General features: G+C 38.7%; 1 protein-coding gene across 2 annotated transcripts in view; it reads right to left on the bottom strand.

The window, feature by feature from the left end:
- PTDSS2 (phosphatidylserine synthase 2) overlaps positions 1–24,584 on the bottom strand; it is a 61,471-nt gene that overhangs the window by 16,416 nt on the left and 20,471 nt on the right. The window contains exons 3-8 of one of the 2 annotated variants that reach the window (XM_067540447.1): positions 16,587–16,669; positions 9,852–9,919; positions 6,316–6,450; positions 5,228–5,278; positions 2,204–2,317; positions 241–359 (exon numbers count right to left, since the gene is read on the bottom strand). In XM_067540447.1, the coding sequence (XP_067396548.1) occupies positions 241–359; positions 2,204–2,317; positions 5,228–5,278; positions 6,316–6,450; positions 9,852–9,919; positions 16,587–16,669 (570 nt within the window). Of the gene's footprint in view, positions 1–240; positions 360–2,203; positions 2,318–5,227; positions 5,279–6,315; positions 6,451–9,851; positions 9,920–10,470; positions 13,127–16,586; positions 16,670–24,584 lie in introns of those variants that run through there. The other variant, XM_067540448.1, reaches the window with a different exon arrangement.

The following is a 24,584-nucleotide window of genomic DNA, read 5'->3' as shown; positions in this document are numbered from 1 at the left end:
TAAGATGTCCCTCCCTTAAAACCCAGAGTAAGTTAGTTGGATAAAGTCATACAAAATTCCCCATATAAGTTTTATTTGCAAAATTAGTTTACAGATTCTTGTTTTAAACATATAAATTAAATCCTTATATCAAACAAAGCTCCACATGATTCAGTATTTTGGTATATTTTAAGTAAAATCCCAAAACTCAGTTGAGTTCTGCTACTTTTGGTTATGGAAAATTTTTCTAAAGTAGCATACTTATATGTAGGAATGTTCCAAAGTCCTTGCCATTTATATGTTTTCAAAGAAAGCCATCCCAAAGTCTTCATTCCACAATAAATCCCAAATCCATTGCATATGATTACATCCATTATCCACTGAAAGGAAAAAAAGTATATAAGCAGCAGAACCACATCACTGAAGCGTAATGATCTAGTGAAGGCAGTAAAATGGAAATGCTATACACTTATGTGCAGGTACATGTTTTCATTCAAAAGGAAGGAGTTTTTCCAGAATAGCTAGTTCACGCAATATTAAGATTCTTAGGACATATGCCTCATACCTCGCCAAAGTCTAGCTGCCTAGATATGCATTTGATGGGCACCAGATTTTTCAGGAATGGGAAGAATAAACCTCTCTTCTTGATGTGTCAATTCTATTGTGGTAAACTGACCTCCCACTGCTTGATACGGGTGTGGCTCTACACCCCTCTATCCTCTGGTGGGAATGTCTTAAAGCACACCAAATAAAGAGTATTACTATGTTGTGTTGCCCTGGATTTTGCTGTGCCTGATATTTAAGGTTTTTCTTGATCTTAAACCTGTCATTTCCTATATGCAGCTGGATTATTTGTCTCCAGGTCCAGGATGTGAAGTTTTTGGGAGAGCGAATTTCTCCCATGCTCTATATTTACTATTGAGCATTAATTCCTGAGAGGGGACTCAGAGCTGGGAATACTGGCTGCTTTTTAAATTCAAAACTTGACTGCATCTCTCAAAATTGTTTACTTTGTTAGTCTTCTGATACGGCTATTGATCTATTAATCAAACAGATTTTTTTCTGTTTTCTTTAGGATAGTGTTTAAAAAGATAAAACAAACATTAAAAATGTTAAAGCTTTAACAATAAAAGTACTTTTTTCTAAAGGGTTTATGCTACAGAAAAAATGAATTTATGCACAAAAACTGTAGATGAAATAGTATCCCAGTTAGGGAAGTATGTTATGAACTTGGAACACTCAAGTAGCTGGTGGCATATATATCTCATGCAGAAGATGAGGTCACACTTGTTGTGAAGATGATTAGACTAGATTATAGTAGTGCCATCTGATCTTAAAATCTAAGTGTTAAGTATCCTAAGGAATCTATGGCTACAATATGTAGACAAAACCAAAATGTTGGGTTTAGTGTAATTGAGATATTACATGTTCTCATCTATACTGCAAGACCAACCTATTTAAATAGCATTGGGGATGACTTTCTAATTTGAGCCCCCAATACAACAGAAGGGACCTGGATAATGTAGACTGTATTGTAGCAAAGTCTTTAAAAAAGCACCTATGTTTGTTGTAGATGAACTGAGAAAAATAGGTTTTTGAAAAAGATTAAAAATACATTGAAAAAGAGACAAGTTAAACACAAACTGTACTGAGCCCACATTTGTAATTGATAGAAAAAAAAATACACACAAGCCTATCATTTTCTCTCTGGTTTCCTCAACCTTTAAATATTGTGGTTTATGCTACCATCAGAAAGACATAGCCAAACAGTCTACAATGAACATAGATTAATGTGGAAAGTACAATGTATGCTGGAACAGAGAAATATGGACGGACTTCTAATTGTGTACAATAAGGCTATCATTCCACTGAAGAGTTAAGCTGACAGTTGTTTGTCAGTAAAAGGTATTATACATCCACTGATACTGGGGCAATCCTAAAACAAGGGAAGAGAAAGGAAAAGGGATTTGGTACTAAAATACACCTTTTAAATCTGTTCAGAAATGGGGAAGTAGGCATGGAGTTAAAACTAAAAAAGCCACCTCCATGTGCGTCTATAACTGAATAAAATTACATTTGATAGATAGCACATGAATGCTCTCTGGCTACGTCAGTCCTGTGCCTTAGCACAGTACCACTACAGCTACATGTCTATTTGGGCCAGAGGTAGATCAGATAATCAAGTTGTTTTCAGCATTTAAGATATACAGAATGCAGTACATACATGGTCCCACCAACATTCACTGAAGTTTGGAAGCTGATGTTCCAGACTATACTCCAGGAATTCAAACATTACACTGATGATCATACACATCCACCAGTCCCGAATCATTAGCGTCTGAAGAAAGAAAGGGAAGGATATTTATCTTGAAGAATACTTTGCAAAGAATAAAAGCAGACAAGCAGGACACAGTAACAGAAGAAAACACAAATCAAATGAAGGAGTCTTACTGTGTGCATCTGCTACCTGGTGAAGGTGGCAGCAGCCAGGAGTGTTTTGGGGCTGCTCAGGAAAGCTCTCCCAGCTTGCTTAATGCAATTCTCACAGCAGCCAACTGTTCTCAAATCAGCAATAGGGCTTACTCTCCCTTACTCGCCTCACACCTCCAAGCGACCTGGCTTAGGAGGCATTAAGAGGAAATTTCCTACAAGATCCGGGTACATGTTTTAGGCTAAGCCTCTCAGTGACACACTTAACTCACAGGATACTGCTCTGATTTTGCTCCACATATCGGAATAGCATTCCCACTCCTCACCTATCAGGAGGGGCTGGAAGAGGCAACTGCAGTTTTAGATTTTTCATTTGCAAAAGACAAACTGTTCCAATCACGAATTTACTCAAAAGGAGCCAACACTACTGAATGTAGCTGGGAGGGGGCAGACACTTGAATGATCTCTGCCCAAAGAGTTCCTTTCAGGACTGAAGATGACCGACACTTTCTTACAAGGTGTAGTGATAAAAATGCATCAAGTTTGAAAACACCCATCTTTAGAGCATTAGAAATGGCAAGGTTAGGAGCATGAACATGGACAGATGAACTGTGCTGTTATAGTTCTTGGAGAGGAATATTCATATGGATGGGTGGACATATATGTATCATTATTTAGATACAGGGAGGAGTGTAGCGCAAGGCCCACCCTCCCAGCAGTAAGAAGGTGAGGGTATAGATGCCCCCCTCCCCAGCCTACATGCAGCAGCCAGGAAAGGAGAAATAAATGCCCCCCCTTTACTCCCAGTAGCTAGAGGGGGGCTGATTGAGCTTCTCACATGGCTGGGGTACCCACAGTCTTCTTCCTACTTTTGACTAGTACAGCACCTGCCCAGCAACAGACTAGTGTCAGATATGGGACACACAGTTTTACTATAGGGGAACAAAGGAGTATATGCAACTGCACAGTCCTGAGGTAGAAGAGTAGGGGCAATTACAGCCAGCCACATTTCTCCCCCACTCCCTCTATTTAAAAAATTGCTTTCCCCAAACCTGCTACATATGGAAGATTATGAACTATATCCCCTAAATAGACACATACCTTGTTAGCTAACAGCATGCAAAGCTACACTGACATATCGTCTCATGCAGATATGTTGTGCTGTAATTCTATACTTCATGTGCTCAGCTACACTGACTGAACCCTGTCAGAGCCAATAAGAAGCAGACACCTTTTAAAGATGTTTATGGTAATGTGCAACCGACATGTGTCCTGGGATCACACAGATGATAAAATAGAAGATCCACATAAAGTACTGACAAGACCCTTAATTTTTCTGTTTTTCATTGGGAATTAGGGTGCAGAACTAGTTGAGTTTGTTGTAATTATTCAAGTCATAAGCAAAAAGAAAATAGAAAGTGCTCACTTTTGCATTCAAGTAGTACAAAAACAGATGCAACAAATTAACAAAGTGGCATAGGAAACGTTTTATTGACCAGGGAGGAATTTAAGAGGCATATTCATTTTGCTATACAGTATAGCAATCACTGCATTGTGGAGCACATAAATGATCAAAACAGATGAGCAAGACTCAAGAGATGGGACTACAAACAGTTGGACAGGAAGCACATTATCAAATAAACATCTCTGTAGAGGACCTTCTCCCACATGATTCTGACACAGACTATATTCTTCTTGGCCTGGAGTAAGTCTAACTGCTTGATTAAAGATCAGAGTTCTGTATCCTACCCTCAATTCCCTTTAGTTCCTACAAAAGCCTTGTCTAGGCAATCACATTCTGCTTAAATTTTGGTCATATTTGTTTTTATAGAGAAAATATTACATGAATGCAACTGGATTCTCATTTTGAGAATTTATTTTCTATATCCAAGAGTATCAGACTAACAAGTATTCCTCTGATACCCACATAAACATTCAAAAAAGTGCAGTTCTGTTTCTGTGCTTCAAAACAAAGTCTCATATAGGTTAGCAAGCTCTTTTCTATTCATGGCAAATTAATACAGCTGTGTCAACCCTTGCATTTTTGAAAATGGAAGAGAAGTAAAATGAAAACAGTGATTTATCTTATAATTAAAGTTCAACCTTCTCTGAATATTGTTGTTCAGGAGGGGACATGGAATAAGATCAACAAGGGCTGCAGGGTAAAGTAAAACTTGTTAGTCAATTCACTTGAACAGAGGAGAGTCACATTTAGACCTAAATGTTCAGTATTCAATGTGCTGCCCGTGCTCTGCTAGAGACAAATTCAGCTGGCATTTCTTCCATGTTTGGTACATGCATGCTGACAGTTGCAATGACTAAGACGTTTCCCCTTCATAGTATTTTTAAATTATGAACTAGAAGCTATTTGGAAAGTGTGAAGTGCTTAACATGTGGAATAATATTGGTATATCATGTATCTGGGTGAATGGTAACTTCACCACAGCCTACACTGCACATAAAACTTTTCCATAGTCTATGTTAAGATTACTCAAGCATTTAGGCTGTTGGGAAAATAAAGGACTTTGCTTTTGCATATTCTTTGTTTTACCCATCTGACCTTAATATGAATCATCTCTGTGGAAGCAGAAGCTTATTAATGGAATGTTATTTAGGAAAGAAATTAAATGACCTAGTATGATCAGAAAAAAAATAAGTCTTGTATTATTATGCAAAACACTTATTTAAACTAGTTCATGGATGATTGCCTAATATAATTGATTCTGAACACTGGTAACATTGAAACAGAAGCAGTCAAGCTTTAAAAGCAGAACAGCCCTACTGAAAATATCTAAATATAGAAGGGACTGATTCTTACTTTTAGGTACCAGCCAAGGAAGTGAGCAGGAACAAATCCATCCAGTTTGTCCTATAAACCAAGCAGAGAAGTTAGGTTATTTTGTTACACAGAAGATGAATATTTATCTTCAGGTAATATATGAGTGGAACTTAAAACTTTTCAATTGCCTTAGCTGTTACTTGAAGTATATGCAAATTCCATAGGCTTCTCTGTACCCAGGAAGTACTGCAAACACTCAGGTAATGTGATCTAAAGCAAAGTTGGAAAGTTCAAGCAGGGCCAGAAGGGGGGAAACGTGACAGACAGATTGGAGGGATTGAGGCAGAAGGGTGTGGGGAAACCACCATGAGAGCATGCACGCTCCCCTCTGGAGCCTGAAACAAAAACCCAAGTTTCCCAAGCTCACCATTTCTCTGCTGTCTGCAAACAGATATGAAATCCACTGGGAAAAAGTGTCTCATTCTCTTCTATTGTTGGTGCACTAAAGTATAACTTACTATTGCTATCAGTTACTCCATGAGCTCAAATGGCAGAGGAACAGGCAGTGGATCTAAAGGTTCCAACCTTGTTGCAGAGCCACTGCAACAGCTTGGAGACCAGTGTACATAACTGACACTAATTCCTATGCTTCTAGATGTTGTGCCTCTGGCTTGTGGACCTGGGACCAAAATTCTTCTTGAATCTCAGGTGAAGGACAAAAGTGTGCAATTTATGGATCACTGAGTAGCATGTAACCAGCATTTAAACTTTTAGCCAAAAGGAGCTAAAGATGCTACCGTTAAGCACAAACTGTAGGTACAGAGGAATGGATATAGATTTACATCAATACTTTGAACAAACACCAGCTAAATAATTTACCGCTTTTCCAAAAATAGATAATTTGGTTACAAAGAGATGCATATCTTGACCTGATCAATACTAAATGTCAAGAGAGAAAAAGAAAAAGGTGGGTAAGAGTCTAACACTAAAGAAAAGGCATAAATGGATTATGGATTCAGCAATAAAATATACATGGAAGACTGCACATCAGAGTGATCAAATAAGGCAACATGTCACAAAAAATATAAGAATAATTAGCCAAGAGCTTTCTCATTTCAATTTCTTACCCAGACATTGTGAAATGGATCAGTCTCATTGCCTGGATCATAAATAAGGCAGTTCCCACCATAATCTCTTTCTGGCAAGGCAACTCCTAAATTTGGATCGATGTATTTCATGAACTGTCTGCCATCATGTACAGTCTGCGGAATTAACACATCTGTCTGTTAGCACTTGATAGTTAATAGGCAGGAAAAACTGAAGAAGGGAGGTTTACTAGTGATTCCCTATCTTCAATCATTTTTACATTTACATTGCAGAATCCCTCAGACATGTATTCAAGCCTCTTTAAATGAAGGTTGAATGTTATTTATACTCCTGGCTCTCATGACCTCCCATGCCAGGTGCTGAACCAGATTCAAATGACTAGTCAAGACTGTATTAAGGTACAATCCTATAGTCTGGACTAGGAAAACCAGAGACAGATTTGACTGAATTTACCAAAGAGCTTCAATGCCCCAGTTTGAAAAAAGCCTAGAAGGCTCATAACTGAAGAGTTGAGGCATAACCCACCTTCTTTCCTTTCCCAATCACCTCAGTGGGGCAACCAACAGCCACCAAAACATGTGCCAGCTCATTCTTCAGGGGCTACAATGTCTACTGTCCTCCTATCAACTGTAAACTTTGTTTTTGGTTTCCTAGGACAGGAAACATCCAGCAGCATTTCAATCTAACTACTGCCCATATGTCTGCCAACTAAATACATGTTAAAAAAATCAGAAAATTTAAAGTACAGATTAAACATGAAAAGAACAGTTGTCATGCACAAACGCTTTACTTCAGTTATAGAAAGAGCAGAATCAAACTAAATTCTATGGTGACAGAATTTACTTTAAGTCCTCAACAAAAAATACAGTTTTGTTTTCAAATTAAGCTCAGACTAGTATCATGAAATATAGGACTTCAAGGAAACTGAAGGAAAGTCATTAGCAGAAAGATTAATTCATGTACCTTCCAACAAACCCCATCACATGTAACTAATTTGCTAAAGGACAAATATTTCCTAATGGAATCACAAACAATGTCATAGCCAATGCTTTACACTAACAGCAACATGATAAATGGAGTAGTGTTTGTTATGACAGTGAACGATTGGACAAGTAGGAATCAAACCAGCAAAAAGTAATGGGGTGAAAGAAAATCAAATCTGTGTAACCAAAGTCAGTAACGTAGCAAAACAAAGTTCTCAGGTTGGACTAATTTCTCATTAACCACAACAGAAATGTTTGTTACACAAATGAGCTTGTATTGACTTTTAGGAGAGTCAATAATATTGATCTATCAAGAATAGACTAAGTCCAAGAAAAATGTATGCTGGTTTATAATTGAAGAATTGGTCAATAGCTAGTAAACATGTCCTTTGCAATTAGTGGCTGAGCAGACCTAGAAGGTTACAGGACACACAACCAGAGGAAAGAAAAGCAATTAGAAACAAACAAAACCAAAAAAGAAATACTACAGCAGTATAGCTCAGCATATAAAATCAAACAAAGAAGCAACTGATTTTTACAGCAAATATTGACAGCAAGTTGCAACACTGCTATCTGGGAAAATGTAAGATAATGAATCATGGAGGGGACATGAGAATGAATGGGGACTCAACACTGAAGAATACAAACTACTTAAAACGGAACAAAAGGAGAAAGGTAAATCTGTCTATCATGTAAAAGGCTCAAGACACCAAGGCAAAGGGGCAGACAACTTGTAAGAGACCAGAAAGAATGAATTTACTTAAGATCTAATATTCAAGGGTCATGTCATCACAGGGAGAAACATTAAGCCTGACCCAGTGGACTGGTTCAGTGGGTAACTAGTACAAATCAGTTTGGACAAGCCAGTAGAGGTAAGAATTACTGACAGCTCTCTTGCTCTTAAGGCTTCTGCCACTGACTTTTAGTAAGGTAATGGGAAATACAGTCAGGTTTTTGAATAGAGGGAGTGCTATTTTTGAAGCAGTATGGACCCACAGCAAACTTCAGATTAACTGCAAACGTTTTGCTAAACATTTAGAACTTGTTTGCAAAGCAGGGATCATGGTTTAATGGAAAGAAAAAATGGGAGCCAAAAACTCCTGAATTCTAATCCCAGTTTTGTCAATAATTCACTATGTCACCATGAGCAAATCCTTTTAACTTTGCCTGATTTTCCCATCTGTCTCAGAAGCTTGTGAAATAGAGTTGTTTATTTACCTCAGAGTGGCATTAATAATTAAAGTTTTTATATTTTCAGAGAGCTGTACTTGAGATAAACATTCCTAGATTTCATTCAGGGTGAGAAAAGTCTCTGGTTATTTGAAATGCAATTAATTCTGCATTTAATACTCTAATCATAACCTGCAAAATAAGAGCTGTAGACTATCAGAATATAATCACAACTAACAGAAATACTGACAAGCGTTATCTATTCTGATCACTCTAACATTCCACTCTGGGCTGAACTATCACATGCATTCCAGACAAAAAGTGTATTGTGTTTTGTTTGTTTGTTTGTTTGGGATGGAGGGGGAGGAACGGGAGGAGAGTGGAAGGGAATGCAAATTGAGCAAGACCGAAAATATATATCCATGATTCAACAGCAAATTAGTTATATGCGATGGAGATTGTTAGATGGCACATGAATTCATCTCGCTGCTAATGACTTTCCTTTAGTCTCCTTCAGACTTAAGTACTCAGATCTAGTTTTGCAGTTGTTTCATACAACTGTGGAGTACACATTAGGGTTTTTATTTTTAATGGAACAAACACTTCCGGAACAACTTTCAACCAAGGTTCACAATGTACTTCACAAATATTAAGCTTTGTGAGGCAATTCATTTTACAGAGGAGTGGACTGAGATGTAAAGAGACTTGCTCAAACAGGTCTGTAATAGAGCAAAAAACAGAAAGCAAGATTATGTCTACACTGTATACTAAGCCCAGGCTCCAACTCAGGTTTTAGCCCAATCCCCACTTGCTTCCATACGCAAATGAGTCTGACTCAGGTGAGCAAGCATTAAAGACCCAGGGTCCTAGAACTCTGTTAGGATGTGATGTCAGAGCCCAAGACCAAATGGGAATCAGCTCCAAGACCTGTCATACTGCAGTGTGGATGGAGCTCAAGTTTCAGACCTGAGTCAGAAGGTCTGTGCAGTGCAGCACGGCTGCATTAGCACAGCTGAGAGACCTGGGTCCACAAATTGTAAACACATTTACAATGCAGCATGCACAAGCAAGGGCTTGGAAACACTGAGTCCGAAGGCCCAGGTCCCACAGACCCAGACTTAGCATGCAGTGTAGACATACCCCAAGAGTACGTACTCCCAATCATCTGATGCAGCCACCAAAGAACACTGTCTCCCCACCATCTCTGGCTTAAGGAAGCAGCATCTTGATGAGGCTTTCAACCAGCCTAGGCTTTGAACTACATGGCATGGAGAAATGGGAAAGTAGTATATTTAAGTAGTTTTACCACCTTTCCTCCATACCAACCAAGTTGTGCAACAAAGAACTTTTATATCCAGAGCAAGACCTGGTTGTTATTAAGAGCCAATTCTTAAATTACTTACCTGAAAGAGTATAAAGATGAGGAAGAGTTCATACACAACGCTGACACAGAGCCAAAACCTCCAGTAAGCTACAGAAACAAACAGGATATTAGCATGGCTTCCGGCAAACTATCAATTAGTAGTTAATTTATCAGTAGCATGATTATAAAACACTTTAGCACAGACCGTCTGCCCCCACTAAGAAATACTAATGCACAACAGTGAAGTAAGGAGCTTCAGCAATAAGCTTCCCAAAGGCTGCAAGTGGGAAGTCTACTGAGGCAATGTTCAAAAAGCCGATTAAATTAATCCACTTGCAGAACTTGTGCGATTCCTACTGATCTCCTAGAGCCATTGATATGCAAGATAATGCTCTTCTACATCTTTTCATAGGGGTCCACAGGAATGCATCAGGCCTCAGCAAACTTTTAACATGCATGTTTAAGAGATAAGCCAAAAAAGCTGAATTACATGTCTCTTGCATGACTTTCCCTATGAAAGATTGCTCAAGTTCCCCACTACATTTTACAAGGACTTCTTAAAGCAAATACGTTGCTTACTGAACTAATCCCATCTCCTCCTCCACCGCCTTATGTTACCCGACTCTTCAATTTTACTTTTTACCTTATGTCTAGTATACCTTGGAAGACCTCTTTTTGGACACCACTGAAATTGGCATCCCATTGTGGTCCCAATTCTTTAAGATCACTAAGCAGGCTTCTAAAAATGAAAGTGGCAATCCTATCTTCCTCTATGTGGAATATTACATTCTTTTAAAGGTGGGCAGATGATATTTTTCAAAGTTCACTATTAAAAAGGTATTACAAGGAAATTAAGAAAAAGAAAAAAAGCAAAAGGTTTAATAGTAACTACATGATATAATCTATGGAGACTATGCAAACTACTAGACTAGCTAAGAATTCAACTAGCTGTTTGAGAATTACCTTCAGACATGTTTTTATAAAATACTGTTCCTTTGTGTTCCACCCCCTTGTGTCCCCTCCACCAACAGTCACCTTCCCACAACCAGTATGAGGCTGGAGTCCCATCCAACCAAGAAAGAACAGTTGTTAGAGTATCTTTGGTACTTCTTGCTCCCTGCTCTGCCAATCCCACCTCCTCCTTTGAGTCCCCAACACTCCAACAATAGGTCCTTCTGTCTCCTGGGGATTCAAACCTCTCCAGACCTCGATCCTACCCTAATTTATCCCTCTTTTCCCAACATCTATGCAAGTGAAATTTAGGAGACAGAGAGGTGGCCAGGGCCCCCAGCCTGTTTTTATTACATGTTTGTACAGTACTTAGCACAATGGGGTCCATGACTAGGGCTCCTAGGTGCCGCTGCAATACAAATAAATAATAAAATCAAAACCCTGAATCTGAACATCAATTCCCACCAATGAGCTGAGCCAAACACCTTGAACCTAAACACTTGGGAGTTTGCAATCTGTATGTGAACTCTCTCTTATGTCAAGAGATTTGGTTTTGGGACATTAGAAAGTTCCAAGCTGTGAAATGTGATCCGAAGTTTTGGCTCAGCCCACCTCCATGGCGAGGAATCCATTAGAGGATATAAACACCTCAGGGTTTGCTCCAAGTAGTATGTGGGCAATTCATCCTAGCAATGTCTGGCTAACCATATCCACTGGTTTACATAATGGAGAAGAATCCAAAGAACTTTTGATTTGGGATCAGATAACAACCAGGTCTTTCAACCAGTAATCATTCCTGGGAGACTTTCTTGATGATAGTTCTGTTTACATAATGTGCTAGCTCTCTCAGGAAGCCTTCCTTTACAGGGCTACACCTGGATATTTGGTGTCACTGGTTCTGGGTAAACAGGACTCTCTACAAGAGAATCAGCATTCAAATGGTCAAGTGGAGAGAATTAGCTGTTCCATGTCTGGGACATCATTTTCTCAACTTAATGAAAAAACAAGTAGTTTAGTCCTTATCTCTAGTGAGGGACAGGTAAACAATTCTAATATTACAAATTAGATATTAAAAACCCTACGTAAAAAGGAAACCAGGAGGAATTCTAACACGAGTACACACTTGTTTTGTATCAGAGTTGCTCATTAGTGCTTCTACAGTGGACAATGACTGGATTTTTAGTAGAACACTCACTAATTACATTAAACAGGATTAGAATGCACTTTGCAAACAAATAAGGAAAAAAATCAAATATTAGTCCTACCAACCTTGACAATGTTCCCTTAAGGAATAAATGCCTACTTTTTTTGTGCGCGCGCTGTTTTTCAAAACTGAATTGAGCAAAGAAAACTTAATACAGGGCTAAAAAAGTTTCCTTTCTAGCAGACTGCTCCTGACACCACCTTAAAAATAGCTTCAGACGTGAAAGGTTGTGATCATTTTCAGCAAAACTGCCACATAAATCTTATTAGGATGACCTACTTTGCATGTTAGGGACAAATTGCAGCTGACTTGGCAACTGGATGTTCAGAGCTTCTACTTTGTAACTTCCAAACAATTCAGACTGAAGTTTAACTTCAATGATTTTATTTTCAAGTTTACTTATTGAGAAAAAATGTGTTCTAACCAGGTAAGAGGAAATCATGTCACAAAGTAGTGCACACAGATCACCAAACTAGTATTTTCCAAAATTATTCATGTTACCCTTTTTCTCAGCCACTCAGCATTACGGGAACAACCTTAACAGAGCATCTTCCCTCCAGGGAAAAACACTAACATGCAATGTAGTTGTGCAGTGCAAGTTGCTTTGTTCTTGCTTACTATTGCTAGCTCCCCTTCAACAACTGTTGGGGCCTCCTCATTAGTCTGACATTACCAAGCCTGATAGCCCTTTGAAAAGAAATAGAGTACCAGATATTTATCACATTTCAGTTTCTGTGCATTAGTAAGCAAGATGAGTTCCAGGCCAGTTATTGTGAGGGTTATATCAAGAGTTGGTGCCCTTCAATGAATGATTTCAAATGCTTCTAAATTAGAAGATCTCAGATTGAAAGATACCAATTGCAAGTTTTATTCAAAGCATGAAGGCTTCTTGCCTTAAGCATCTAGACTATAAATACCACCCAACCCAATATGGAGTCAATGCTTTGTCAAAAGCATGATTTGGATTTTCCTAAATTGGGAGTCTAGGGGAGGGAGAAGTCTGTCAGACTGCTGTTTTTAAGCTATTTGATAGATGTGTGAAGTAGAGATGTAAAAGGTTAACTGTTTAAATGGTAATCAGCTGTTTAAACATTTAAACTGGGGAGTGGACGGGAGGGGCAGCTGGACTGGCTGAGCTGGGCTGGGCTCAGCTCCCAGCAAGTGGGGGGGAGGCGCAGAGTCCAGCAGAGGTGGGGGGAGGGGGGAGCGGCAACTGTGACTACCTCATGCGCTGGATTCCACGCTCCCCCCAACAAGAACTGCCCAGCTGTGGCTACCTGCTCCCCCCCCCCCCCCGCGTTAACCGTTTAATATTTAGAACGTTTAAATGGGTTTTTGATTAAACTAATTTTTACATCCCTAGTGTAAAGTACTAAAAAGGAAGCCTCCTACCTTTTTTTCCCCCTTCAATTAATCTACACACTTAGTGAAGATCAGCACAATCCCCTCATACCCAAGTCAGAAAGAGGGAAATGTCTTGACTGATGAGTAAGTATGGTTTTCCTTAAGGAATGTCTGCTTCAAGTCCTCACCACACCAATTACAGCTTGACAGCTCTTTATAAGGTAGGTGCACGACTAACAGAAAGACCATACTCAGTAGGTATCAACAGTTCACCCTCAAACTGGGAGGATATATTTAGTGAGATTCTGCAGAGGTCTAATCTGGGTCCAGTACTATTCAATATTTTCATTAATGGCTTGGATAATGGAGGAAAGAGTATGCTTATAACATTTGCTCAAGACACCAAGCAGGGAGAACTACCACTTTGGAAGACACGATTAGAATTAAAAATGACCTTGACAAATTGGAGAATGGGTCTGAAATCAAATACACAGCTACCAAATGGGGAATAACTGGGTAGGTGGTAGTACTGCTGAAAAAGATTTGGGGGTTATCGCGGATCACAAATTGAATATGAGTGAACAATGTGATGCAGTTGCAAGAAAAGCAATATTTTGGGGTGTTTAACAGGAGTGTCATATGTAAGACATGAAAGGCAACCTCTTGCTCTACTCAGCATGGTGAGGCCTCAGCTGGAGTACTGTGTCCAATTCTGGGCACTTTAAGAAAGATATGGATAAAAGTACAGAGAGTCCAGAGGAGAACACCAAAAAAATGATAAAAGGTTTAGAAAACCAAACCTGTGAGGAAAGATTAACAAAAACTGGGCATGTTTAGTCTTGAGAAAAGACAACGGGTCGGGAGGAGAGCGGAGAGGAGGTGTTTTTGAGCTACACAGAGTTCTTTTTCAGGTCTGGGAAAGAACGTCACAGCTATTTACCTTTCCCAGACTTGAAGGAGAGCTCTGTGTAGCTCAAAAGCTTGTCTCTCTCACCAACAGAAGTTGCTTTAATAAAATATATTACTTCACACACCTTGTCGCTAATATCCTGGGACCGACATGGCTACAACACCACTGCATACAGAATACTGAACATCTTCATCAATGAGACACTGAGCTGCAAGATAGATCACTTTCCCCAAATTTGATTAGCAGCAAGATTTAAAACAAAACCTTTAAAGGAAGTGATACATACCAGCAGGCCATGCTGTACGTCATCTGTGGGACACTTCTCCAGGGATAATAGAATCATGAGGTGGGGTCACTGAAGACTCATTTTTCTTAGTAGCGCCTCACCAATAAGCTTGCTCTTCCACCTCTCCCAGTATATATTCTCCAGTTACAAAGAGCTCACATGGGAGACTGCAACATCATGCATCTCCCTGCCTGCAAGAGCCTCCCCATCCATGAGAAGGCATACAGGAAACACCCAGTTGTCCCCTAGCAGGCCCTGGAGTACACACTATGCTGGGGAACGAACCTAAACCAAGAGCACCACTCATAGTTCATTTATTCATTCATAAAATGGTCCTTTTTCATCCTCTAAGCACATCAGAAAGCAGCCTACTTTTGAATTCTAGATATGAGTGTAAATACTTAATGCTACTAAGATGTTAACACATTCAGGGTACAATATCATAAAACGTTTTTAGATGGATTACTTTGAGAAGAAACAGGCATAGAGAAAAGAATGGTCAATAGCGCTAGTAAAATAGCTCTAGATGAGAGTGTAAGAGTTCCTTTGTGATACACAGAGCATAATCTCTGTAAAATTAGTTTATTCAGACCTGATCTTGACTTTGAACGTGTGCTCCCTGAGCTGCTGAACAATTAGTCTGGATATTAATCTGACCATTGTATAAATGATGAAATTCCCATAGAAGTTTCCTTAAACACCCTGTTTCATGGATGTCTTTCACCAGAATCAAAAGTACAGGCTTCAGTATAACTTTGCTGCTTCCAAGAATCTGTAGTTTATAAAAGGTAGAAGACATTTCTTGATGCTATAGAGCTGAAAGATATATGGAGCATATGCCCAAGAACATCAATGCAGTCCTTTAAAGCAACAAGATCTTTCACAAGCAGAATAAAAATAAATAAATTGCCATGTTCTAGGGTGCACAGAAAGTGGGGGTTTTAACTTAGAACAGTTCAAGTTTGCTGCTGTGCTTCTTCAGTTCTCTCCTTGCAGAAGAGGATCTTCAACTTTATCCCCCCAAGAATCCCTGCCTACCATTCCACAGAAGAAACAGGATTCTCAGTATGAAAGGGTAGGATGAAATAATGAGAAATGCTTAGGTTACAGTTTTCTGTAAGTGTAAACATAACTTTGGGCCTATGCTCTCAAGTTTAACAAGCAAGACTATATAAATTGTCCCCATTCTTATAAACCATCATTACCAAAATGTAAAAATAGCAGGACACAGGAAAAAGAATCAGCAGCACAGAAGTTTGATTACTTCAACAGTTCACCAGACTCAACACACAGTAGAAGTTTTATGTTGCTGTTTTATAAAGACTCCTTGAAGTCTTACAGCATGAACTTCATCAGTGGGACAGAAATCTTGCACACAAGTAGAATAAAGGCCCTCTTGTAATTTGTCAGATTATTTGGAACAGTGCTCCCATAATCAAGTGAGTTGTTTAGATCTGTGGCAATGAAGGAGCAGAAGGAGAATTACAGCCCAGTTACATATTAAAATGGAATTTTATGGGTAAGGTGGAGCTACGGTTTAAGGGATGATTTGATCACCTTTTCCAAACTGGGGACCATGTGAGGCTTTTTGCTAGCAATGTGAAATTCAGACCAGGGACAGCTGGGTAAATCCCATGCAATTCCCTGATATAAAAGAGCACCTACTACATATTATGCATGCAGTTTAGAGTCATTGTGATTCCCCTTTTTTAGGGGGTTGTTTTCAGACAACAGAAAGAAGGTATGTTTAGGTCTGCCATCTGACAAGGATCTCAAATTCCTTTTAAGTGTCCAAATGATAAATAGGTGAAGTGGTCTTGGAAATACCTGTTGACTATAAATAAAGGAAAGCTCTTACAGTATGAGGAAGAAGCTGTGGGGTTAAGATTACTGGGTAATTGCATGATAACGTTAATTAACTTACATTGCATACAAAGGAAGTATGCCATAAAACAAAGTTATGAACACTAACATTTACATCCAGTCATATAAACCTAGAAACTATTTAAGATAAGGTAAAATTACTTTGAGAGTTAGCAATTTATTAGAAACTTGGAAAAAGTCAAATGACTTAAATTACCTGGATGAGGTCTTGAAAATGGTCCATCTTTAGCTTGAGTGACTCCAAAACATAAGAAAACCAAAATACTTGCAACAATACCTCTGAAAATAAAGAACAAACTACTCAATGTATATTTGCTTCACCACCCTGCTCCAATAAAGAAAATCATGACAGAGAATCTCAGCTTAAATTCTTAGATGTCTAAAACATCTTGTCTCTTTATGATAGTGTAATTTCCAAATATCAGTTATATTTCCAGTGAGATGCAGGATTTATTTTTTGCAGTTTATTATAGGGGAAACTGGTACTAACCCCTATATTTAGGTTTCTTAACACTGCATAATACTTTCCATTATAAAAGATTCAAGAGCTTCTCAGAAAAGGTCATAACACCTCCATAGTTCACAGAAGGTCTTTGAAATTCAGCAGGGAGAAAGTCCTTGGGCTAGAGAAGTACCTTTTCCTTGCCGATTAAATTCCATTCAGGTTTTGCTGAGATATAAACAGTTGAAAATAATCGTAAGCACCACAAGTGAGAAGTGAAATGAATACTTTAGTGAAAATAATCAAACATGAACTTTCTAAGGTCATGCTGCTACCAAATCGGCAACAGACACTGCACTGGAACACCAGGAAACTGTCAGAGCAGCCACAGTGGGGGTTGGGGTAGAAAGGCAGGCCAGGCTTCTCCTGACTACCCCACAGATCTCACATCTGGCCCCAGTACCCCAATCCTACCCTACCATCCAGATAACAGCCTTCTTCAGTTTCCAGCTAGTGCTAGTTTTGTAGCTCAAGAGGTAGAGGTCTGTGCTTCAGTGTGAAAGGTTCAGTGTTCAAACTCTGATGATTATGCGTGATGGGAGATCGTTACAGCTGTGAAGAACAGAATTTGTTTTTACTTTTTTCCTTTTTTAAAACTATGGAACTAGTTTAATACTAGAAAGTATTAAAATGGACACTCTTTAGGTTGCAAATGCTTCAAAAGTTAGGAGATGCCAGATTTAAGGTTGCCTGTGCTTTGAAAAAAAGATATGAAGATTCACTAACTGGCCAAATTGAGACTATAGTATAATCTAAACCCAAAGACTTTTGTGACGCTTGTATTCTTGCCAATGCAGACTTCCTAATATATTTCCTCTACAATGTAAATTAAATAAAAGCCTGCTTTTTTAATGAAAAAACAGCATGAATGACTACTATAACAGACTCCCCCGTCTCATCTACCATCCTTGTAAAAGATGCTGCACCCTGCTGATCGAATACTCAGTTCTCTGAATATCAAGTGACTCGTGGGCATAGACAAGGGGTCTGAGGCAAGGCTGTTTGTGAAACTTTCACTGAATTTATTTGAAGATCTGCAAATCTGTTACAACTTCAAGATATTGGAATCAACAGAACTTTAACTTATTTCCAAACTTTCAAGTCTTGTACATTTAATACTTTGAGTGCAACTTGTGAGTTTCACCTTACATAGCAGCTGTGATGCTGTCTGGATTAGGGGGACCATTTATGATAGTATCTAACATCAATATTTCAAAATTAAAATAATTTGTACGGGATAGGCCATGTCAGGTACCATTAGAAAGGTTATAATTGCTAATTGTGTGTGTGTTTGTGTATCATATTTGTATTGAAAGTTATGGATATGTTTGATGTATCTGTATTTCAAGTTGTGTTTCTGGGCAACATCCCAGACAGGATGGCAGCAGCAATAAGCTACTTAATGGCCCGTTAAGGGAACACAAAGGTACTATAAGCTCAGGGAAAAAGCCAAGGGGTTTCACATTTATGAGTCACCAGGACTTGCCCAGGTGACCCCGGACTCCATCATGTTTCTGTAAATGTCCACAAACAGCATGGAAAAGGGACATAAAAGGCAGCTGCACCACATTCATACTGTCTTCAGTCCTGCTTCCTACCGGTGGATCAACTCATCTGTAACTGAGCTGTGAAATTCTACTGAAAACTTGATATACATGGACTTTCAAATAATTTGTGTGTATTTGATTGCTTTGAACATTTCTCTCATTTGTTTCTTTCCTTTGATAATAAACCTTTAGTTTTAGTTACTGAAGGATTGGTTGGCGGCATAATATTTTGGGTAAGACCCAAACTCATATTGATCTGGTACTGTGGCTGACCCTTTGGGGTCAGGAGAACTTTTTGGTAAAGAGCACAGAATTGTAGTAACTTCTCTCTTTACTGGATCTAGTTGTTAACAGAGTCAGAGACTGAAATGCAGTAAAGGGGGCTGTGTATTTTTTGTTTTAGCTTCTTGATGACCAGGTGTGGGGAAATGAGAAGCACTGTATTGTGGCTGGTTGGGAAGTCTAACTTCAGCGTTACCCACCAGTGCCAGGAGAATCTGTTCTCCTTCGGCAGCCTGCCCTGACCTTGGCATTTTCAGGTGGTCTACCCTAGACACAAATGGGTCACAGCAGCCTTAACCTAAAATGCAGTTCTCCTTGAAACTTTGGAAAAATGGCACCTTCCCCCTCTTCACTTATCGCCCTAAATGGTTTTTAAAACCCCAAAAAAACAGAGGTAGGGTTCTGTCAGTTTTGTACTCGAGTGCGATACCCTCAAGAATTACCATCATGCCTAGATGGTACATTTATCTGAAGTTAGAGAACTTTTTTTTTTTTATTCTGAGAAAAAAATTAGATGAAATTATCTATTTTCTTGCCATCTTAGGTCTATCTACCTAGGAATATATCCCAGTGCTGATAAGTGACATCAGCAATAAATACCCCATGAACTAGCATTGAAAACTTTTTAACTGCTTTAAAGTAGATGGGAGGAAACTGTTTAATGCCGTTACAGAAAGCATGATCGAGACCTGGTGAAAGCACTTTACTCTGAGCACATGACTTGTTGCTGAGTTCAGACAGTTTTAAAAACTGAAATAGCTGTGTATAGGCTGAGGCTTACTAGTCAATTGGTATCACATGAACTAACAATGGAATATTTGCATAGGCAGTTCCAATTGAGGCTGAGGCAGCACTGGTAAGAGCACTACAATTGTAACCTCTAGTAAAAATGGAAAAGGAAAACATTTTAGAAATGGACTTCGAATTGTGCATTTGGACTTTTAGCACAATTTTGATACATTATAACTAATGTAACTGCCAGTTTGTGACTTTAAAGAACTACTGAAAGTAATAAATACCTTAAAACATCTCTTCAGCAAGTGTAATTCATAAAGGTACTCAAAGTTGTGACTCTGGTTTTTCCCAACATAAAGCCTACAAACAGACTGGTTCTGTCTGTGGGAGATGAGGAATTATAAAAGATTGCCCCTACCATATTCAGGCAGTTGGTTACCTGCAAGCCCGCTGTCCACATGTGATGGAACGCTGTATGGAAACTACATAAATATTGTACGAATATGGTTTAAAAGGTTAGTATGCATGAGGTAGCCATATTTGACTATTTTTCAGTATTAAAATATTTTTCAAACATAGCTTCTTCAAAAGTGTAGTTGGGGCCCACGAATTAGGGTTGACTACTAGAAAGTCTTGTCTTAAATGTTGTTTTTTTTTTTTAAAGGGAATGTGTTTAAATGGCTATGTAAGGATGTTTTATAATAAAAAACCAATATGACAACTACATTTTAGCAGAATTGATATTGTCTGCAACGTGTTAATAAATGCTTTGACACAACAAGTGTACATTAGGATTGCACACTAAAATTAGCTACTAAATGAAACTGTTGACACAGCAGGTAGGGTCCACCAAGCTCTCCAAAGATGGATAAAAACAATTACAATCTGTAGCTATTCTAAAAGAATCTAATTACATTCTTTGTGTATTTGATTCACCCCCCTCTTGCATTTGAGATTATGTAGCTGGCATATATGTTCTACATTTATATCTAAAATGACCGGCAACACTTTTTGTATTATGTACCAATATAAAATTCTTACATTTATCATCATTTTGCTTAGCCCTGAGCTAAGAACTCCATGGCACTGCCTTAAGTTTCCATCATGTCATATTATCCTGGATCCATATTATCAGCTGGAAATTAATTATATTAATTTGAAGTAAATTGAATTTTTTATAATTCCCTTCTATTTTAATAGCTGAGAGGAAGTTACACATCAGCATTTTCCCAACAAACACTCATGTAGCAGAAACACCACCATTCATCCCAATAATCAGATTTATTTTCCAGTTATCACCATATGGTGTCCTAATAAGGCAGCCTGAAACTTTAATGGATATCACAAGTTTTCATCCCTCTGTATGCTGTCCTGGCTTATCCTGGAATGAACAAAGGGCTTGGCTGAACTTTGAGGGTCTGTTACAAACTAAGCCCTGTAGTTAGCTTAGAGGGGCATGGCTAATGTATCTATTTTCTTGGATAGCATGTAAAGGAAATGCACTGGGAAATACACCCTTAGATAAAGTACAATCAGCTAAATAATTTTAGCACTTTACACTATTTAGAAGAAAAATCAAAGGAAACAAAATGGAATATAGTAAATGCATTACCAAAACTAAGACATTGTTAGTGTTATTTAAAAGCATTGGTGCAAAGATAAGGTAATGAAACTAGTTGCTGTATGCCATCTTTGTTCTTAGGGTTCAACTCCACAGGCCCCCATTCTCTGTCCCTTCTCTGGCTGTATCTATATTAGCATTTTTCTTCCAAGTTTCCCCACAATTACATTACCATTGGTGCAATTTTACCAGTGGTAGTAACAGCTGGAGAATTAGTAAAGACAGGCTTCTGGAGTTTTAGACACCATGGTGTCTAAACCTACTTAGAACAAGACTAGATGACAGCAATTTAAATACCATCAGCTTGGGTATGCTACTACTTCCACCTTTGCTATCTATCACTAGTCGAGCTGCAATGGTGGGAAATTACAAGAAAAATGCTAGTGTTGAAAGGCAGCTGAGGAATTGGTATTACAGTTTGAAAATTGACTTACTATCCCAATACATTAAACTAACAATTCCTCACATTCAAGTTTATAAGGGTGCACAGAACTATTCTCACCACATACTTGAAAAATAGAAGTAAACCTCTATTGCCAGGGAGCATACAGAGAGTATTCGCTTGGATGATGCCCACAGAAAGGGTCAGTCATTCAGGGAGTTGCGGCCCTTTTGTAACTTGCAAAAGAACTATGCATTCCATGTCAGTAAGACCTTGTCTCCATTACACACTTTTCAGGAAATGTCTCCTCCTGTTGGCAACAGGTCCAGTGGTAGCAATCATGACATGACAAGACAAGACACTGGCATTTTAAGCCTCCACTGTGAGTAGAGTTAGAAGAGGGAGTAGTTAAAATGTCATGGGGCATCTGCAACCTTGCTTGTCCTAGCACACCCACTTTGCTACTATCGGAGGATCTGCACTAGTGTTCATAACATCTGGAATGTTTTCTAGGGAGGGGAGCAGGGAAGAGGCTAATATAAAGCCAGAAAGGGCCAACAGGAACTCTGCTCCCTCATGTTGAGAAACTTCTGTGGTAATTTGTAAGAGAGTCTCCTTTTCAGCTTCCAGTCTAATTAAATTTGTTTATATAAAAGCAAAAGTGGACATGGATAGTACTCTAAGGTTCTGATCTATAAGTTATGCAACTTCCACTATGCCAAAACTCTGTTTTAGAACTGCAAGCTTTCAAACTAAGATGTGTCACATGCCAAATCTCAAAACATTTTTCTCTAAAAAAATACTCGTCCTGTCTTGACTCCCTCATTAGGCACTCAATGTGCAACACTTGTCAAGTGAAATTAATCTGCTGCAGGACTTGCATGAATAAAGTGTCACTCATCACTGATAAGAAATTTCAACACAGTCCTTTGGTTAGCAAGATAATACTTGAAAATTTTCAACATTTGAGATGTAATATTGGATATAGGATATGATCAGATTATAGCTCCATAGCTCTGTGCAAGAAGTCTAATGAACAGTGATAGTTATAAAGCTGTATTTACCATGAAATGTTTAATAGCCTAAAGGTCTTTTTTCTTTACTGATCCTTAAGTATTGAACACCAACTTCTGCTGTGGAATTGCTAGCAGACAAAGCACACCTACAGGATGACCATGTGCTCCGATTGTTGTGTTATGATTGATCTACACCCTCAGTTGTTGTGGATGGCAAAATGTCTTACTAGCTGGTGGAAAACCATGCTGACTTCCTATGCTCATTCATTTACTGGTTGTATTCTGATCACAATTTCAACAAACACAATACCAATTGCTAAAAATGCAAGTAATTTATAGCCTAACTTCTATTTCCAGTCTCAGCTCCTCCCACAGGACAGCAGGGTTGCTAAACAGCACAAAATGGTTGTGAAGAGAATGCACAAGATAAAATTTCAGCCACATGCAGCAAAGAGCTCTTTCAGCTGCTTGTCCTGTTTTTTTGTCCCCCTCCCTCTCCTTTTTTTTTTTTTTTTTTTTTTAAACACAAAACTGTTATACTGATCACAATAGCACACTCACTAAACAGAGCACTAGAAATCAGGGTTTTAGCTGCGTTGGGCTTATGCCTGCTAACAGTCATCCTCTTCAATACTTTTTTCCACAGATTCCTTCAAAAACATTTTCCCTGTATGGATGACAAAGTTCCATTATGCTGATGGCTGCACATGTATGAAAGAAGGATACAGCAATATAAACTGAAGGCTGAGTCTAACTCCATCTCCTCTAATAGCATCCAGCTTCTGGAAGTCACTGATGCAGATACTGCAAAGTTTCTCATGTATTTAAAAAATAAAGGACTGTTTTCTTAGCACACACCCTCCCCCCCCGCCCGCCCTCCCAATATTATTAATTTTCATTATCTTTATTAGTATTAAATAACTATAAGCATTACTCAACTACATTTGCCAGGGTATTTCTCGCTGCTTTTGGTAGCTCTCAGCAACTACTGACCTTGTTGTGCAGAGATGAAAAAATAAGGGATGGCCCTTGTAATAAGGGTCTGTTGCCAACCCTTCCTAGGGCACATCTTCTGCATACTCAAGCATAAAAAAAAGATATCTCCAGCTCTAGGATTCAGTTTTATTTACTTGAGATTTTGAATGAGCTTTTGTAGTGCAACTTATTCATTCCATCAGCTATTTCTTCCACAGCAGCAGAGAGTGGTCTGAGTTACTAGTCTTACCCAGAATGCAACTGCCTGAAGGTTCCTAGCATCTACTGATATAGTTAGACAGCAATATATCTTACTTGGGCAATAAAGCATACAGTACTTGGAGTTATAGCTTCACACTAATGAGTCTCTTAAGGACCACAACAAATCTGGCTGTAAGCAAGCTGAGCCAAAGCTTCATGGCTCTGCCTCTGAAACTCTTAAACAGCTTCAGCTCCCATTATATCTGTCTGAAGCATAAAGACAGTACACCATTCAGCTCTCAACTCAGAACTTACTAAAGTATCTGCAGATTCACTCCTCCACTAAACTTTAGAAAAATCAGGAGTACTAGCAAGACATTTGAGAACCTTCCTACTTAATATTTATACATCTTTAAATCAAAGGCATGAGATAATTTACCACAGGTATTAGACAGTTTAGCAGACTCCATTTTCTGAAAACTGTTTTAAAATATAGATGAGGACTTAGATAACACTTGTGAAGTAAGTTTGGAGTATTCATCCTAGATTTCATTTGTGCATTAAGATAAGAAACTTATTAGCACATGCCAAGGTATGATATAGTCTGCTGAATGGGCTTAGAACCAAACTAGTAGGTGATTTGCAGGTCAGGATAGAGGTACATTGGCAAAGCTTAAAACAGCACCTGTCCAAAAGCAGGACTCAAAAGCACTTCTGACAGCATAAGATTCTCCCCTTCCGTCTCTTAATATGGGGGGGAGGGGGAAAGGGAAGGAAGGAATCAATGCTGTTGCGAGGTGTCAGACTGAGAGCCCTGAATATTCAAGTCTGCTTTTGGGTCAAAAGACTAGTACAAGCTCTCTGCAACAGCTTATCACACTGACTCAAAGCTGACTGTTTTGGAGTGCTAAAGGTAGTTCAGCATCAACATTC

This window comes from Emydura macquarii, unplaced genomic scaffold (assembly GCF_026122565.2).
Source record: "Emydura macquarii macquarii isolate MOO-44397 ecotype Brisbane River unplaced genomic scaffold, CSIRO-AGI_Emac_v2 contig_587, whole genome shotgun sequence".
NCBI lineage: Eukaryota > Metazoa > Chordata > Testudines > Chelidae > Emydura > Emydura macquarii.
This window is presented reverse-complemented; position numbering and strand designations above follow the sequence as displayed.